General features: G+C 32.2%; 1 protein-coding gene across 12 annotated transcripts in view; it reads right to left on the reverse strand.

The window, feature by feature from the left end:
• Positions 1–20538, reverse strand: part of PHTF2 (putative homeodomain transcription factor 2) — a 178213-nt gene that overhangs the window by 71838 nt on the left and 85837 nt on the right. For all 12 annotated transcript variants that reach the window (XM_064487643.1, XM_064487651.1, XM_031454768.2 and 9 more), the window contains 7 exons: positions 12903–13031; positions 11142–11414; positions 10779–10910; positions 8540–8626; positions 3635–3790; positions 2669–2764; positions 483–608 (listed from right to left, as the gene is read on the reverse strand). In XM_064487643.1, the coding sequence (XP_064343713.1) occupies positions 483–608; positions 2669–2764; positions 3635–3790; positions 8540–8626; positions 10779–10910; positions 11142–11414; positions 12903–13031 (999 nt within the window). The remainder of the gene's footprint in view (positions 1–482; positions 609–2668; positions 2765–3634; positions 3791–8539; positions 8627–10778; positions 10911–11141; positions 11415–12902; positions 13032–20538) is intronic.

Below are 20538 nucleotides of genomic sequence, written 5' to 3' on the forward strand. Positions count from 1 at the left end.
AGTGAAAATCAGATTTCTCTTGCTTTCTTTTACTGGGAAGTGGCAATATACATATATTACTTCTTAATATGAATATTCTACACCTTATTCACTAACAGCATTGCACATGTTGGAAGATGTATGTATTGCTATATACATAAATAATATAACTTTGATCGAAACCAGAAATAGGGCTCTTTTTTATCACCTAAATTAGATTCAGATTATATATGAGTAAAAATAAATTCCTCACTTATCCTACACAGGAATTCTACTTGTAATGAATATTGTTCCAAATTAGAAGTTCCATCAGTATTATAAACCAAGAATATTTATCCTTCTTTGAAATTAAATGTGAAATTATTTTCACTAACTATATACAACATAATCAAAATGACTCCATTACTGTGCATGTGAAATCTCAAAAGAGTGCCCAGGGTGAAATAAATGTTACAAAAATGTAATAGTGCACTAAAAAATAAAAAATACCTACAAGCTCTTACCTTTAAATTAAATCCAAGCAAGTCACTGATAACACCAGAAACAGCTGACAGGATGACAACCTGGGTGATGTTATAAAGCAGTGGATTCATTGTAAGCCCATACAATCTAAAGGGACTGTCCAATTCCTAGCAGAGAGAAAAAAACCATGAGCCCAGATTCACTAAGAACTATCAGTTAAACTAATTCAGGGCAACATGCAATGAGGATTTTTTAAAACTCTGTTTCAAAAAACAGTTACAAATCATGACAGTTTTAGAAAGAATAAACTTGGTTAAACTTGAAATAAGCAAATAACACTTTAAGGTTTTTTAGTAGAAAGTGACTTCCTTTAAAAGAACTCTGTAACCTAAATTTGTTAACTCCAGTTTCTATTCCAAATGAATGACAAGGACTGGTCTAGCAGCTACAAGGTTAGAGAACATTTTTTTAGTATAAGAATAGGAAGCGAAAGAGGACGATATCTTTTTGCAGAATTAGAAATTTAACTAGCTGAATTTTCTGCCAATATTAATACACATATAAAAATGCCCCTTTGAAACAATTTTCAAATACAAAGATTCATTAATTAATTGATTGAAACATTTAAAGTTCTATAATATGCCAGGCTCTGTGCTAGGCTCTAGGAAATGAAGTTTCAGTCCCTGTGCTGAAGGACCTCGCAATCTAATAGACGTGCCAACAAACAATTCAACCATAAAAGTCTCACAAAAAAGGTATGTATAAAAGGCAGTGGGCCATTCAGGAAGGTGCTCCTGAAACTAAGTGGGTGGAGGAGAGAAGGTATCCCCTAAGACACACGAGAACATGGCACCTTTGAATTGCTACAGGTTACTCAGCACTGCTAGAGCCCAAGTGCAAAGGAAGAAGTACTCTGAATTTGTAAAACTGGCTACTTAGGTAAGGGCCATTCTTTAGGCAGATTTTGTCAACAGGCTAGCACTAAAGGAATTTAATTGGGGGTATAGTATATCAGATGTACATATGAAAAAGATTTAAAAGCAACAAGACCAGAAGGAAGAATGCCTTAAGACTTCAGTGTATCAAAAGCTCAAGTAAGAGAAGATGGGGTGCCTTAGAGCAAAATCGATAGGAAAGAGGGGATGAACTGAAAGATATCTGAGGGTCTGAGTCAATGGGCCTGAGAATCTCTTGGCTATGAAGAGTAAGAGAGAAGGAGCAATCTGCATTAAGTCCCAGGTTTCAACTAAAAGACTATGTATAATCAAAAAGGATCACACTAGTGTGCTTTGTATTTTAACTATTTTTGTTTCTCTCTACTTTGCAACTGAAGCTGCTCACAAGTCTCATCTTTCTAGCCTTCTCCTGTCTAGCACAGTGCCTATACTCTGAAGATTCTCAATATTTATGTATCAAAAACCTCACCTAGGTAGGTTTCTGAATCCTTTCAATGCCTACCTAATATGCTATGAGGTGCAGTCTATATACATTTAGTTCAATACATTTCAGTCAATACATTTTAGTTCACTGAAGAATTAACCATAACATTGAGACACAACTAATTTCATACTATTGTATGAACACTTTTAAATAATTCTCAGAAATACGTTCAGTTGGATATAGAAACTGAGATTTAAAAAATTTTTTTTTTCCTTTTAAGAAAAGCATTACTAACACTGCAAAGCAGTGATAAAAATATTTTATTAAATTACCTCCAAAGAGTTATTATTATGAGATCAGACATACTAAAATTATATTCTTTTTGTTACCAACAATGCTTTGAAAATTTAAATATTTATTGGTGATATGTATTTATTATAATGATTATATATTACTACTTCTTAAGCTTCAGATCAAGCAGAAGACTACTCTGAGAAATGAAAAAAATTTTCCAAAATAACATCAAATCTTTTTTGAAATCTACTTTAAGTTCTAGGACACAAAAATTTCCAAAGATACCAACCTCTACAATACTCTAAACATTTATGAAAAGTCTTAAATTTTCAAAAGTGATTAAAATTTCAAAATGAAACAATTTGGCTTACTTTGATTAGTTTTTCAATGAGAAATAAAATGTAAATTACACAACTGTGCTCAAATATAATTTGGAAACAAACTTGGTTATTCATGAAAACCAAATATAAAGTAGGATCTACAAACAAAAAACTAAGACATAACATCAGAACAGCATATTCTACATTATGCCCACTTTCAATTCCATTTTTACCTTCAGCAGTTTAGTAGCCAGTTTTAAAACATTATTCACTAGTGTCAGTTCCTCTTTTTTGTTAGGTTTCTTCTCCATTTTCAAGTAGAGGTTTATCTTTTATTAAAAAAAAAAGTAAACAAATATACTTTATATTATAACAATTTTTAAAAGGAACTGAAAGATATTCACTAAAATATTAATGGTAGTTCTCTGGTTATTACTGGTGATTTTAATATTCTTCATATTTAATTGTATATTCCAAATTTCTTATAATAAACTTATTTTATAAAAAGAAAATAACTTTTTAAAATTTTTCAAAAGTAATTAAAAGCTGAAAGAAGAAAGGAACACTGATGTCACTATGTAAAAGTTGAAACACTTTAGTTCCAGAGTCAAACCAATCCAGACGATAAATAATAACTGTAGTAAAGTGAATCAACTGGTTTGTGTGCTGCTCTCCCCTTTCCCTTTGAGTTGGTTTGAGAGGGTTACAATTTTTAAAAATCAAACTATTCCTGACAAAAACACTCAGCAAGTTCACTGGCAATAAGTTTGTTTGAATGATTCCTATGAAATGGTAAGGAAAATATTTAAACAAAACCATACAAAATAAAGTTAACCATCAAAATTATGCTTTATCCTTTCTATTGAATAAAAATTTATGCTTATTCAAATATGGCTCTGCCACACTGCAAGGCAAACATAGCTCATTAATGGTTTAAAAATCCATCATTTCTACAAATGGTACTTCCTTCTTGTCAAATGAAAATGGGACATAAAAACAGTAGATTAGATTTGAAGTCTGTCTCAAGGCAGAAACACTGAAGAAAGGCTTCTGCCCTATCAAATTTCAAGTTTTGCTCTATAACACAAATGGTCTTAGTAACACAAGTTCCTGAAAAACTTGAAATAAATGAAAACATTTTAGTTTAATGTATAGATTATAGGCATCAATTTATAACATTAATAAACATGCATTCTCACCTGTTCAGTAAGTAATATTGAGGTATTGCTATATTTTTTACTTGTTTCTGATCCAAGGGTAACAAATCTTAGGAGAAAAAGTGTTAACGAGATGCACCAGATTACCAGTTCCCAATTGTAGTGACAATCAAGGAAGATCTCATGTACATGAAGCAACTAAAGTATATGAAAAAGGCAATATGAAGAAGTAATGTGATTCAAACAATTTCTTTTTAAAAGAAAATAACATTTTACTTCATACAAATTGACCATGGATATAGAATTACATTTTTTAAATATCCACATTTATTAGAAAATATTTCAAGCACATTAAAAAGTACAGAGTATAATGTAATGAAACCCATGGGGCCTCTACCCACTTTTGTCAAATCTTAATATTTTGCAATATTCTTTCAGATTTTTGAAAAATAAAAAAGATTTCGTTGAATCCCTCTTAAACTTTTCCTTAATCACTCTTCCCCTTCTTCCCCACCACCTCTGTAAGAGTAACAAATTTTGCATTTATAGTTTAGCTATATATGTTAAAACCATGTTATTTTATATATATTTTAGAATTTATATAAATGCTATCACATTGCCCATATCATTCTTCAATTTTTATTTCAATGGACTTTGTTTTCAAAGTTAATCCACTTATCCATGATACACTAAGCTCAAATTCATTCATTCTAAATCCTATAAGGTATTACAGTAAAAGAATATACCAGTTAACATTTATTAATACTCTACCAATTAATACTTCTTTAGTTGCCAATTTTCCTTATTACAAACAATGCTGCAATAAGTATTCTCTTAGGCATCTCCTTATGCACACATGTAAGACTTTCTCAAGGAGTTAAAATTTAGGAGTAAAACTGCTGAGTCCTTGGATATTCACATATTCAATTTTAGGAGATACTACAAATTTATCCCTGAAACAATCTATGCTCTCAGTAGTGTAACAGAGTTCACTCTGCCCTCATTTCAGTGCACACTTGGTATTATCCAACTTCCTAACACCTGCAAATATGATGGATGTAAATTGCTCTCTTATTGTTTTAATTTCACTTTTCCTGATTACTTATGGAGGATGAATATGCTTCATATGCTTGCTGGTCACTGGGTTTCCTCTTTTGTAAATTACCTTTTATATTCTATATTCACTTTTTTCTGTTAGATTGTCTTGTTTTTCTAACTGATTTGTAGAAATTATTTATATATTTTGAATAACAAAATTATTTAAGTCATATATTGACAATATCTCTTCCTAGACTCTGTTTTGTCATTTATGGTGTCTTTTGTAGTACTTATAATTTTTAGGGAGGGGTAGGGGGAAGAAGATTATATGAGAGACTGAATATATTAGGCAAAATTCTAAAATATTTTCTGTCTGGCCCTTTACAGAGGAAGTCTGCTGATCTCTGGGTATAGGAACAAAATTGATTCTTTTAGGCTGATATTATACACATTTCTGTTGATCTTGATCTTCTAAAAATATATCATATTTTTAATAATTTGTAAAGTTACCTGGATGTTCTACATAGACAATCATATACTCTAAGATTTTATTTTTTCCTTTCCAATCTTTATACAATTTTTTTTCCTGTCTTGATGAAAATGCTAACTGCAAGATAGAGAGGGAATGTGTCTTATTCCTGGTTTTCAAGTAAATATCCCCAAGATAATAAATATCATATGTACAATGTTTACTCCAATTTTTGAAAATATACTTTTATCAGATTAAGAACAATACTTTCTAGCCATTGTATTACATATAAACCTCCACTGAAATTTACTAATTTGTTTTCTGTATCTATTGAAATGATTAGAGATTTTTCTCCTCCTTTAAATCAACTAAAAGAGTTCAAAACTAGATTTATGGATTTCCTAACTTGAAAATCTTTTTATCCCAGGGACAGACTATCTTTATCATGGCATATTTATTGTCATTAGATTGCTGGCTAGGAAAAAACGTCCTAGTGTTCTACATCTAAGTTAATAAGGGAAATTAGCTCATTGCTTCCTATTTTCATACTCTCTCTCTGGTATTGGTATCAAGGTTATATTAAACACAAAATGAGTTTCAGGAATATTCCCTCTTTTTCTATTGTCTAGATCTTTTCTGTAGGATTAGGATTACCTGTTTATTTGAACATTTGGCAACATTCATCTGTAAAATCCCATGGGTCTAGAGGATTTTTGTTGGCAGTAGATTTTTAAACTACTGAATCAATACTGCTTTATCATTACAGTTCTTAGCAGGTTTCCAGTTACTTTTTGAGTCAGTTTAAATCAATAAATTATGCAGTTTAAATCAATAAATTATGCATTTCTACAAAACCACCCACTCAAGCTTTCAACTTAAATGACATAAAGCAACTTATACGAGTATTCTTTAAAAAAAGTCTCAACTGTTCCAGTAGTTAAGAGTTTAATACTGTGCTTTTTCTTTTTTAAATGTTATTTACAAGTATGTTTTGAAATTTCCAAGTGTATGTTTTTTTGTTGCTGTCATTTGTTTTTACTTTAACTGCATACAGCCAGTGGTCTGTAAGGTTATCAGCTGAGAATCACTTTGTCACCCACTACATAGAAAAGTTTTATAAACTGTCCTTATGCCTGAAAAGAATAAGTACTGTCCAAATATAGAACAAAATTTTAACTATCTTGTTTAGATACATATCTTCATATTTTTTTCTGTTTAATCTATCAATTACTGAAAGAAATGTGTTGAAACCTCCCAATGTGGTATTTTGTCAATTTCTTACTACAGTGATACTGATTTTGGCTGTATATAAATATGTTTGAAGTTATACGATTATATGCATACAAGTTTAGAATTATTAGATCTTCTTGATGAATTCTTCTTTTACTTTTTGTCAAGTTTCTCTTTATCCCCAATAATGTTTCTTGGACTACAGTCTATTTCATCTGATATTAACATAAGTTCACCAGCTTTCTTTTGGCTAATATTTACCTACAATATACGTTTCTATTCTTTTACATTCAAATATTATGTTCCATGTGTCTTTTGTTGATAATAATAGATAGATTTTATGTTCAGAGGAGACAGAACTACTACAGGATGTACTTCAGGAACATGGAAATTAAACCCCAAATAAAAGACTAATGCAATAAGGAATTGTGAGTAAAGAAATCAGTCTTTTTCATTTTGGTTGCTTTTAAGATTTTTCTCTTTGTTTTTGGTGTTCTACAATTTCTCTATAATGTGTCTAACTGTAGATTTATTTTTATTGCTTCTTCTTATTCTTGTTGTGCCTCCTAAACCTGAAAATTAATGTCTTTCATCAATTCAGAAAAACTTAGCCATTTTCTCTCTACATATTTCTCTCCCTCTTCTTTCCATCTGAAATTTCTGTTAGATATATGTTGGATCCCCCATTTGTCTCAATCTCCTTTTCATATTTCCATCTCATCATCTCTGTTCTATATTCCAGTTAATTTCTTCCATCTCCCAGTTTACTAATTATCTTTAGCTGTCTTCAGTCTGCTATTTATTGTTTATTGTGTTTTTAATGTCAGTGATTGTATTTTTCACTTCTATGAAGTGATGTTTGGCTCTTTTGAAATCTGTTTTTTCATATTATTATTTATGCTAAAGGCATCATTTTAAACAAGCTTATCTTACAGTTTCTATCTCATCAGATCTTAAGTAGCTGGAGATGTACTCCTGCTATGTGTTGATCTGTTGATTCATTTGTGTTGGATTGTTTTTTTCGCATGTTAAACTTGAAAGGGGCTTTATCTGTGGAAATCCTATGAGGCCTAGGGTTGAAGTCACATTCACATCCCCCAGAACAGTCTTGGTTTTGGTTCCTCCAGGTATCCAGGAGTCTAGGATCACTTTTTATATTAACTTCTTGACATAGGGGTTACAGGACAAGATCTGTAATGTACCTTTGAACTCTGAACCTGTAATAAGGGCAGACCTACAGTTACATATTCTTAGGAGAGACCTTCCCTGCCTCCCTGCCAGAATCCAGGCAGAATCAGACATGCTTCCTTATTGTCTTTCTGTGCTGTTGATTTGACTGTTTTTCTTATTTCATCTTTTCACTGAGACTCTAGGCCCTTGAGGATTCTGGCCTTACGGTGTATGTTAAGGAGGTTTGGCAGGTTCAGACCTCATCTTCTGTCCTCACATGGGCATAAAATCTCAAGTCTCTTGGGTACTAAGACTACCAACGTACCTCATGTCCTTATCCTAGGGCTGCCATAGCATTAACACATATACTTAATTGCTCTGTTTTTCAGTTTTATCTTCATTTTTGACCCCTTACTATCTTTTATAAACTCAGACATACATGTAGTATGTATATTAAAAAGCTCCTATTTGTACTAAAAGGCTGGGGTTTTTTATTTCCCCAGCATTATATGATGTTTTAAAAGCAGAAAATTTTTCAGGTAATCTAGTGTGTCTATTACTTAAAATGGAAATTTACATTTTATAGCACAGGATATACTTTTGAGTTTCCTGACTGATCTTGGTCAATGAAAATTCTTTTTCAGAGCACAAGACAGTCAAGTCACAGTGACAATTCAGATATAAAAGAACTAATATTAAATGTGAATAAAGCAGAGATTCATGGAAAATAGTCTGAAACAATTTCATAACTCTAGTCATTTATGAGTTGGTTTTGGGAAATAAAGCAGGTGAATTGTAGGCACAAACTAATTATTATATGTTCAATCAATAGACATCTGAGAGTAAGTGAGCCACTGTTTGACAGCAATGAATAAGATGCATGTATTTATTCTACTAAAAAAAATAAACTGTAAAAAGTCAATTTCAAAACTTGTGTAACTACGCTTACTTATATTATTTGTTTATTATTAGAAAGCCTTCTGAGGCTGAATATTTATAGATCTGATTATGTAATTTCTACACAGAACAAGTTAACTCACCTGGGCACAACAGATAAATACAACTGAGATAGTCAACAAGAAAGCAGATGAAACTATTACATCAACTGATCGCTGAGGACCTCGACGCTGTGGGGAAAAAAGGAAAACACTTAAATATATTTACTGATTAGCAGCTAATTCCATGCTTTCAATTAAGGTATTAACCCATCACTGCACACTGATTATAACTTATAACACTGAAAATATACCTAATTTGTAAGATGAATTTTAAATTGTTATTTCCTGAGGATTTGCAACACTGAAAATGGTGAATATATAGCATAGAATTCTTAGGATTACTTAAAAATATTCCATTTTGTCAAACACTAATCATTTATTCAACATGTTTCTTGAGCACCTTGAGGCACTGCTAGGTGCTGGAAATATAGCAGAGAACAAAATAGACATGGATGCTGTCTTCACAGGAACTCATAAGGAGCCAGACTTCAAGCGCATAGTGATAGACATATATGATAAGTTGTCATGAGTGCTACAAAGGAAAGGTATAGAATGTTTTGAGAAAATTGGTAGGGAGTTTGGTGTAAATATCACTTCCTTAGGGAGATCTTCCCAGGACCACACTCCTAACTCCCAGACTGTACCAAGCTAAGGTGCAGGGGCATAATGGTACATGGTAGTGTTGTTGGCAGAATGAACAGTACGTGGAAGAGCATAAAACAGAAGATTATAGTGCATTCAAAGAGCAGAAGCAGTGTAGTGGGGCTGGAATGTAGGGAGAAAAGTGTTTCAAAATGAGACAAGAGGGACAGGCTATTTGCAGGAACTGGGTCACAAAGGCATTATAAGTCCTGTAAAGACTTTGGTTCTTCATTCTAAGAGCAATGGGGAACCTTCAAAAAGTTTTAAGAATTATGATCAAATCTACAGTTTTAAAAGATTTCTGGTGGCAAACTGAAGAAAATATTAGGAGGAAACAGGAATACTGGGAGGCCAATTAAGAGGCAACTGCAGTAGTCCAATACAGAAGGTGACTGGTGGCTGCAATTAGGGTGGTGGAAATGGAAACAAAGAGAAGTAAATGGATTCAAGATATATTTTGGAAGCAGAAAGGGTGGGAATTGGTGATAAACTGGATGTTGGAAATGCAAGACAGGGAAGTCAGTACCCAGGATAATTCCTAGGTCTGGGGTTACATGTTTCCCTCACTGAAGTATAAGCTCCTAAGGGTAGGGACTTTCATCTCATCAATAGCGAATAGCACATGGTTAACATTAAATAAATGTTTACTGAAAAAAATAATCAATGCATAAAAGAATGCAATACCTACTTGAGGTTGATAGTGAGGGGAAATTTTGGGTGGCTCCTCACTAAGCCATGTAACAAAGATCATATCCATCCTTCCAGAGGTGTCACAGTGAGAAAAAATAACCTACTCCAATTTGTAGCATATCCCAATGGAGAGTAAGTTAGTTGAATTTAACAAGTTAAATAAATAAACAAAATGATGACTTTTTAAAGTGAAAGCATTGATAAATAGTGCTAATTGTTTCTACTTCTTTCCTTGTTATTTCAAAATAAAAAGCATTAAAGATTTAAATATGTCAGAGAATAGTTGGCCTTTAGGTCAACTTTATTAAGACATGATTACTCCACACATAATGAAATTCACTGCTAATGCAACAAAGAAGTAATTCTCAGAAGTATTTTCCTAAAACTCATTCAGATGTTTCCCATTTCCCTGCTGAGTTTTTATATCTTAATTCAATAATTAGGAAAGTTATTTAAAAAGCTTAAAGGAAAAGAATGGCATGAAAAGGATGGCTTAGAATTGCAAGCTAATATTTCCAAGTAGTAATAGGCCACTTCAGTGAAGCAACTCACTGACATGTTTTAAAAATTCTTTTTTAAAGCAGTGGGCTCCCTCTGCTGGCTTGTGATAACCATTCTAGGTAGAAACAAAATCATTCATAATCTAGCTTTTGAATGAGTAGAAGTTGGCGAAATTTATGAACAAAGATAAATTTAAGACAATCTGATCTTGAATCATCTACCTAAATGCATTTAAGCCTTTTAGACTTCAGGTGTTTTACTGTAAAGAATCAGGTAAAGATTTTAAATTTCTGCATATGGATCAAAAAGAACACCAAGCATGGCCACATAGCACCATATGAGTACAAATGTAAATGTAATATATACATCTAGACATACATACATACTGACAAAGAAACTATGAGAGGAAGCCAGCACATTAAGAGTACTTTTATCACTACCATTCTACCTTAAGATAGGACCGGAGAGAGAGCCACATTTTTATATTCTGTACTTTCTTCAATCGGAAATGGGGAACCTCAGATTTTCGAGCCCTCCTTGCCGATGTTAAATGTCCAAAGAGTTTTGCAAAAAGTAATCGCTAAAAAAGATTAAGATTAAAAATTAATTTCCAAGCAGATTACCACATAAAAACAAAAATCAACAAAACATGGATTATTAAAATTTTATTTGGTTAAGTATTATAAAAACAAAACAGGAAAATAATTAGCAGGTCAGAGTGATTTAATGAAATACTAAAACACTTCTGGAATATTTTGAATATAATGAAAGGATAAAATACTCTCTATTTGGAAGTCTACGTTATACCCACCTGTTTATAAGTTCTTTCTGCTACACAGAGCAAAAAAAAGAAAATCCAAACAAGAGACACACGAACCACAAAACTTATTATAACCATAGAAAGAACTAGGATATCTTCATTAGAACCAAACGCAATCATAGAAAGTTCTGAAGCAGAATGTGCTGTGAGTTGTTCCAAGTCTGTAGCTTGGGAGAGTCGGAAAACAAATGGAGTTAAACCCAGGATTAGAGAGATTGCATTTCCAAAAATCTGGTATCCTATTCCCGGTATGTGGCTGTTTACCTTTATAGAGAGAGGGAAAAAGAGAAAAAAAAATTACACAAATTTTATCCACAATAAAATGAGTTCCTATTAAGCATTATTTTATTTGTAGCAATATGAAATCCTTTTGTTAAAATACATTAGTTTTAGTTCATGAATGATGAAATCTAAATTTACTCAAAGTTTGAGAGCCTATTTTACATAAAATGTTAAGTGATTATTTTTTCAATTTTTAAAACCTGTTCATTATCAGACCTCTAATTCACTAAGCAAATGCAAAAGGATTCACTAACTTCGTCTTATCGGGATCTTGAAAAAATACTCTATGTATCTCATTATTTAAAAGCTAAAAATATTCACAAACACCGCAATATTAAAAAGAATGAGATCTCATACCCACTTAAAATCAGCTAAAGAAAAAAATCTAGAATTATACTTATTTGATAAATTTGTCATTTGTGTTTTTCCTCAAAGAGTTCAATATACAAATGGGTATCTCCTTAAACTCTAACATCATTTTAAAAGAGAGAATATGCTAGAAAGGGACAAATTTAAAAAGAGAGGAAAAAAGGGTGGGGGAATTATTTTTTTAAAAAAAGGAAACGGAAATTAAATAATAGGGAAATATAAGATTGGTAGGATGGAAGGGATCTTAAATATCTAACTAACTTTTTATCATCATATTATATATACATTATGTAAAAATCTGCTAGTTCACAGATAGTTAAGGTATGGACCATCAATCAGATCCAAGTCTTTAGAGATTCCTTGTCAGTAGCTTTTCATTGCTCACACTGAAATATGTAACAGGAAGCAGATCAATTTCTAAAACTAGTTATTTTAATTCCTGTCCTATGTAAAGTGTGCACAAACAATTCTAGCCCAACACCACACAGGGCTTTTAGAACTGCAAACTAAATCATGCCTAGTTGTCCAGAGGAATCAGGTAAAACTTTAAAAGTAGTAATGATCTCATAAAAGAAATAATTTAATAGAAATATTGAAATTAAAATCTGTAGTATTTGTACTCTGTTACTTCAAATTACTCAAGATTTTTACCACTAGCTGCATTACTTCTATATATTTAAGTAGGCAAGCATCAATACCAATTTTCTATAATGTTTTGGGTAGTAATAAATAAATGAATGATACAGAAATGATACAGAAAAGTTAAGTTTTCATTTATATATATCTAGCAACACCTGTATATACCTAGCAGCTCCTGAATTTGATCTACTGAAAGCAAAAGAAAGAATAACATAAAAGTAGAAAAATTTAGATTGTATCACCTACTCTTAATTAGAAGAATGAAAAACACAAAAAGATCAGAGTGGTCTGGTGACAAATCAGTGTTTAAATCACAGATGGAGCCAAACACAAGTAACTTTTTTTTTTCTGGTTGAAGAAATGAGGTGAGTGGGTTATAAATATAACATCCCCAGTAATCGTTTCATATATTAATAATCACTGTCTTATCCTTGAACTAAAGATTAAAATTTAAAAACCCACCCTGTTCATTATCATTCCACTGATTTCAAGTACAGACATGTCCGCTTTCTTGCAGTCATTACCTTCCCATACGATAGCACTTATTTTTTCTAATCCCGGGTGGGGACTATGGAGCCAGGGCAAATGACTCTATAAAAAATAAATAGAAATTGGTGAATGTATTAATTGCATTTTATAAAACATGTATGTGTGTATGTATCTCTATATACACAGACACAATTTTATCTACACTAAAAAGTAGAAATTGATAGATGCATTTATATTTTATAAATAGAACATATGTATGTACCTATGCGTAGTCAGATCATGCACAATGTCAATGACACTAAAAATTCTATCTTAAAATTAGCATACACTGAACAAGTAACATAATTACAGTTACAAAAACAAGTTAAGAACTTTCTATTACATATATTAGGCAATCTATTGTTCAAATATACTCTAAAATGCATCAGCAAAAGCACTTAGTAGTCTGTCCGCCTACGTAACTAATACACTAGTGTTTAAAGACAAATGGACATCAAATTCGTATGTTTATATTACCAATTATCCAATTTATGATCATTCAATACAAAAGAATATGACAGCTGAGATTTGAACCTCTTTGAAAGATTAAACAGTAATGCAGTCTCATTCTGAAAAAAGATACACACCTACCCTTAATATTTGATTTAGTTACTTTTCTGATTTTTAATCTATCCTTTCTCCAAAGGTTCGATTTAACTTTTTTTTTCCTCTGAAAGCAAATATTGCAAGCTGAAGCACACAGAACTAGAAGTACTTTCACAATAGAATAAGGTATATCTTGAGGTTTCAAGAAATAGAAAAAGGTAAAAAGAAAAACTGAAAGCTTTAATACAAATAATCTGATATGTAAGGTCGTTTGGGGTTTTTTTGTTTGTTTTTTTGAGATCTATAAAGGAATATAACTTCAAAACAGGATAGTCGTGGGTTAAATATAGCAGTAAAATTAATAAAACACTAATTTTTATATTAACAGATATTGATAAAAGTAACAGTAAAAGATTAGCCCCAGAGAGGGATAAATTTGTTTGTTTACATTACAGTATTTCTAACTTATTTTTATAACACACTTCATTAAAATAACTTCTATGAACAGAAGAATCTACTTTAGAATATTCTTTGGAGGACAAAAATGTGTTTAAAATATGGTAAAGAAGTTTCTGTAAACTGAGGAATATAATATTTTCCTCTAGGGGGAATAAAGCTGCATTGATTCATTTCAATTAAAGGTACAAAATAATAATACAATATATAAGAAAACAGATATGAGAAATCATCATTCTGATCTCATACATTAATTTTCTTTATGTAAGACTATATATTCTCTTTATTATAAACAGAGTAAAACCTAATTAATAATTACATAGGCAAACCATAATGCCAGTAGTCATGGTACTGGCAAAACCCTTTCACATTTAGTTACTTGACTATGAAGAAGTTTCCCCTAAAACTTTATCTTTTCCAAAGATTTAGTAGTTTAATATACATTAACCTTCATGGTATGTATTTCACTACTGGAGAGCCTTAAGAGCTATGAGATACTAGTTATTAATTATCCACTTACTTCCTTATGATGTTTTATAATTTATCCCCAAACAAAATATTCTAGTTTGGGCTAGAAATAATTTGCACCAAAATATGCATCAAACTTTCCCTAGAAATTTAACAATTATGAAACACAGTGCAACTAAAAAGTTAGGATCAAGTATGAGCAGCTGAATGGAAAAAGTGTTAAGCCTGAAAGGCAACAGATTTCAACCACTGATACACAGACTGGTTTTTTTGGTTTTTCTTTTTCTTTTTTCTTTTTTAAACTCTCAGTCTATACCAGTGAATTACATGATGCAAGGCACACCACCACCAAGAATGTCCATCTACAGACAGAAATAGGAAATCAAACAGTTCTCTACTCTCCTTTTAAAAGTACTCATTTTGCCCAGGTAACTTCCCAGTTACTCTAACCAGCATTTGATAGCATTTCCCTATTTCTAGAAAGCCAAAAGGCAACAGAGTAAAGAGCAACTAGAAAATGGAGAATTTGAAGAGTTAGTTAAAAGATACAGGTATCTGCATGTGTGAATGTGTCTGTCAAATGTACTCTGAAAAACTATCTTGTTGAAACATGTATGGCCTATGATGTATGGAGAAGAACATAACATGAAACACTTTTTAAAAGGCTCAGGGAAAACAACAGAGCAAGAAATTCCATTTTATAATTTTATCACACATGTTCTTCTTAGTTGTTTTTCAAACTAAAATTTGGAACTTTTTCAATGGTTGTGCTTTATCCTCATCAAAATCTTAACTGCTTTGCCCCTTGTTCATTCAAAACTGCCTGAAAACCTCAACACTTAAGTAGTGGCATGTTTTATTTCAAATAAATTAACCACGACAATTGCCTTACTGGAGTTTCCACCTGTGGGAACTGTAGCCACTAAAATATGGCTTTACCAACTGAAAATGAATTTCACTTGAATGTGGCTTTATATTTTATTATATACTAAGCCATGACTACAGGAGAAAATTTTTCTCCTTTAGAAATGTTTCAATAACTATTTACAAAGAAAATAAAACAAAAGTATAAATTTGGTGACATCCTGACTACTGCACACTGATTCAAATATTCAGTGTTTCTTTATGAGGGATTTTTTTCAGTCTTCATGGTACACAGAAAAGGGTCCTCCAAATCTAAAACAGATATTGCTCAGCAGTTTTTTGTTAAAGGGAGCTAATATCCATTACACAACTATTAGTAAAACTGAAAACATGAGCTTATTTTCAGAAGTCTCAGAACACGAAATGTATGCAAAAAAGTCTTTACATTGGCAAAACCAATGTAAGCTTAGTATACTATAATTAAATACCCAGAGTAGAACATTAAAAAAAAAATTTATCTTATCAAAAAAGGAGCAGGGTGGTGTAACAAGATTTAGGACCAATTTATTATAAAGAGCATTCATCAGAACAATTTTTTAAATCACTTAAAATAGGCCTAATTGGCATGTTTTGAAAAAAAATTTTTTTTTCATTCATTCACTCAACTAGTACCTATTATATGCCTACTATGTACCAGGAACTGATACAACAGGGAGCAAAAGGATACATAATCCCTGCCTCTGCACCACTTACAGTGTTGCTGGGAAAATAGCTCACAGGCATTTTCCTAAACCTCAGTTCTAGTTATTATCCTCACTGGCTTACATGAAGATGCAAATGACTCATCCAACACCCTATTCTCAAACATTGCTCACTGTTGTTTTATTTACTTATTTTTCCCACTTCTTAAATTCAGGGACTTTCAGCTGTTCCCATGGCCATATCTCAGACCCTGTCAACACACAGAACTGCTCTAATTCAGAAATGAGCCTTCAACTACAACCTCTTCCCAGGTCTCTCAAAACTTCAATTCAAAAAACACCTTTCCTTGAATATACTTATCCTTCAATCTATCAGTTTCTTCCTGGATTCATTTCCTTCTCAACCTGACATATCTAGATTCTTACCATATCCATTATTTCAATCAGTATTATCAGCCCCAATCCTGTCCTTTGAATAGCAACTATTTAGCACCTGCACTGTGTGACTCTGGGGGTATTATTTAATTCTAAGACTCCATTTTCTCATCTATAAAATAAAAAATAAACTATACTATCACAGGTAGTGAGAATTGCTTGAGACACTGCATCTAGATTACTTTGCACAGTGAACTGTATACAATAAATGCTTCTTATATGTTTGCTATTATAATGATTATTATACTATATTCTGAAGAATATCACACAACTGTATAGAATGGGCAACAACAAATTCATGGTTTCAGAACCCAGGTGGACCCTCAACAATATGGCAGTGTGACTCTTTTAAATGTGTTAACTGGCTTGAACACATACTCTTTCCCCACCATCTCCATTTCCCACAAATGGCAACTTCAAGCTTTCACCATCACCCACAAGCACCTAATTCTACCATCTCATTTCTTTACTGTTAACAGTTCACAGAATAGAGACCATCAGGCAGTAACTCTTTCAACATCTTACTTGCTTTACATACTCTTCCTCATCCTCCTAACTCAGCAGAGGGTGTGCTCCTCTTCCTGTAGGAGGAAAAGCTTCCTAACTATGCCTCCTCTTCAGAACCCTAAGAAATTCTCACTCAACAACTTTTTCTCCTGTACCTCCTCAATTCTTCCCTACTGTTTTTCTCCTAAGCACATAAGTGCTCAAATAGCTCTCATCTTCATCTCTGGGGGGATGGGGACCAAAACATTCCTTCATTTTCTCCGAACTATCACAGTCATGCGTTTTTTTGTTGTTTTATTCTATTTTTTTAATTGAAGTATAGTTTGTTTATAATGTTGTGTTAATTTCTGGTGTACAGCATAGTGATTCAGTTATACATATATATATACATATATTCCTTTTCATATTCTTTCTCATTATAGGCATTACGAGCTATTGAATATAGTTCCCTGTGCTATACAGTAGGACCTTGTTGTTTATCTATTTTATGTATAGTAGTTAGCATCTGTAAATCCTGAACTCCCCATTTATCCCTCCACCCGCCTCTTTCCCCCTGGTAACCATGAGTTTGTTTTCTGTCTGTGAGTCTGTTTTTGTTTTGTAAATAAGTTCATTTGTGTCATTTTTTTAAGAGTCTACATATTAAGTGGTATCATATGGTATTTTTCTTTCTCTTTCTGGCTTGACGGTCATGCTTTGTAAGCCTCATTCCTCATTCTCACTCCTCAAGTACCTGTGACAAGGCTTCTTTCCCCTTACACTCTTCCTATAGCTGAAGCCAAAATGAATTGATACATTTTTAATTGAAACATTTCAATCAGATAGAGAATAACACTTGGTTTTATATTTTTACTTTATCCCTATTTGTTCCAAATACTTTAATTTTAAAAAATGACAGGCAAAATTGAAACTGACTTTGTGCCCTTCCCTGCTCTCATTCCCTTCTTTTATTCCCCAGATCTACTCTCTAAATTTGGTGTTTATTAGTCCCTTGCATGATTTTATACTCTTACTGTATATGCTTTTACTCATTAATATATAACCTTGCATGTTTTAAAACTTTATTATAAATAGTATATCGTATGTATAATCCTGTACCTTGCTTTTTTCATTCAGTTATATTCACAAGATTTATTCTTTTTGATATATGTAACTCTGAGTTCATTCAATTTCACTGCTGTGTACTATTTTATCACATGCCATGATTTCTTAACTCTTCTACTGTTGGCTATTGCATTATTTTCCATTTTGCACTATCACACACAGTGCAATGAACATTTTTATGTATGTATCCTTGTGCCCATCTTCTAAAGTATATTGTTGGGAGTGAGAAGAGTCCTAGAGAAAGCAGACATTCAATTTCATTATAAAATAACAAAGCACTCTCCAAAGTAGTTGTGCAGATTTATACTAACACCAGCATTAACTAAGAGTTCTTTCTTCATATTCTTGAAAATTATGAAATTTATCAGATTTAAAATTTTTACAATCTGATAGATATGAAATGGTACCTGACTGTTCTAAATTACATTTCCCTGATTACTAATAAGGCTGACCATTTTTACTTTATTCTGTATTAACTATCTAGGGGAGTAACTTGTTCACATCCTTTGTTCATTTTTCTACTGAGTCATTTGTCTTTTACTTATAAATCTGTAGGAGTTCTGTATGTGTTCTGTATAGTAATATACTGGAAAAATCTTCTCCTAGCCTGTGGCTTGTCTTTTAACAATGTTTATGTCTTAATTTGTAGCTAAAAGTTTTACATTTGAAAATACTCAAATTTATCAATCCCTTCATTTTTGATGTTTGCTTGTACTATTGTATCTAGCTTAAAAAACTATTTTCTTACCTAAAGTAACAAATATTTTTTCTTACATTTTCTTCTAAATATTTTAAAGTTTTACTTCTTCACAGCATTTAGGACCTATCTAGAATAAATTTTTGTGTATGAATAATCATTTTGCCCACAACCATATACTGAACAATCCATTCTTTTTCTACTGATTGGTAATGCCACATATGTCATACACTAGAGATCCATGTAAGTAGGAATCTCTTTCTTGGTTTTCTATTCTGTCCCACTGGCCTATTTGTTTACACACTGTCTTAGTCTGTTTAGGCTGCTATAACAAAATACCACAGACTGGATGGCTTACAAAGAACATAAATCTGTTCCTCACAGTCCTGGAGGGTGGGAAGTCTAAGATCAAGCTTCCAGCAGATTTGATGTCTGGTGAGATCTCACTTCCCTAGTTCATAGATTGCCCTCTTTTTGCTGTAACCTCACATGATGGAAGAGAAAAAGGAGTTTTCTAGGGCACCTCTTTTATAGGGGCAGTAATCCTATTCACGAGGGCTATACCTTCATGACCTAATCACCTCCCAAAGGCCCCATCTCCAAATACTATCACATTGGGGATTAGGTTTCAACCTATGAATTTTGAGGGGACATAAAATTCAATCTATAGCATACAGCTGTACCATACTATCTTAATTACTATATCTTTAAAGTAAATTTTTATACCCAGTAGGGAAAGTCCTCTGTTATTCTTCAAAATTATTTTTGCTGTTCTTGACATTTTGTTCTTTAATGTGGAATTGAAATCAGTCTAAGTCCAACTAAAACAGACAAACAAACATACATGCTGGTGGACTGATAGAAAAAGCAGCGATAATGGGTATCTCTGTCTTGTTCCTGACTTTAGTAGAAATGTTCCTAAAATTTCACCATTAAATAAACACGTTTTTAGGAGGCTCTTTGACAGGTACTTTCTTTTTTTTTATCAGATTAAGGAGGTTTCCTCCTAGCTCTAATTTTCTAAGGGTTTACTTGTTGGTTTTATTATTAGGATTTGATGAGGAGCTGGATAAAAGAGGGAAGGTGAGGAAGAGTGAAGATTTTAAATGACCACAGTGTTTCTGGACTGGTGAGTGAGTGGATGAAGATGTCATTCATCAAGACTGTGAGTGCCATAAGAAAAACAGATTTATGAAGAAAGAGGGGTTTTGGTTAAATGTTAAGAACTGGTGGGACATTGAAATGAAGATGTCCTATGACCTGTGCTGTCCAATATGGTACCCTACTCACATGTGGCTACTGAGTGCTTGAAATGTGGCTAGTCCAAATGAGATGTGCTGTAAGTGATCACAATAGATTTTGAAGTCTGAGTATTATAAAATGTAAAATACTTCATTCATTTTTTCATGTTAGTTATATGTTGAAGTGATAATATTTTAAATATATTGGGTTAAACAAAACATATTTAAATTAATTTCACCTTTTAAAATGTTTTTAATGAGGCTACCCAGAAACTTTTAAATTAACATATGTAACTCTCATTATATTTCTTTTTGATAGCATTACTGTTAGGCACTTGGAGATACAATCTGATATTCATGAGATGTAGATTTGTGAATTATAACCTTACAGGTGGAGTTAAGGCCACAGGTGTAGATGAATCTGATCATGAAGTCTGCGGAGTGAGAAAAGGACTAATGCATCTAAAATACAATTTGACTTACAAAACTCCATTTACCAACAACTTCTCAGGAACTTATGTTTGCAAGGTGAGTGACACATCATAATAAAA

This window comes from Camelus dromedarius, chromosome 7, assembly GCF_036321535.1.
Source record: "Camelus dromedarius isolate mCamDro1 chromosome 7, mCamDro1.pat, whole genome shotgun sequence".
Taxonomy (NCBI): Eukaryota; Metazoa; Chordata; class Mammalia; order Artiodactyla; family Camelidae; genus Camelus; species Camelus dromedarius.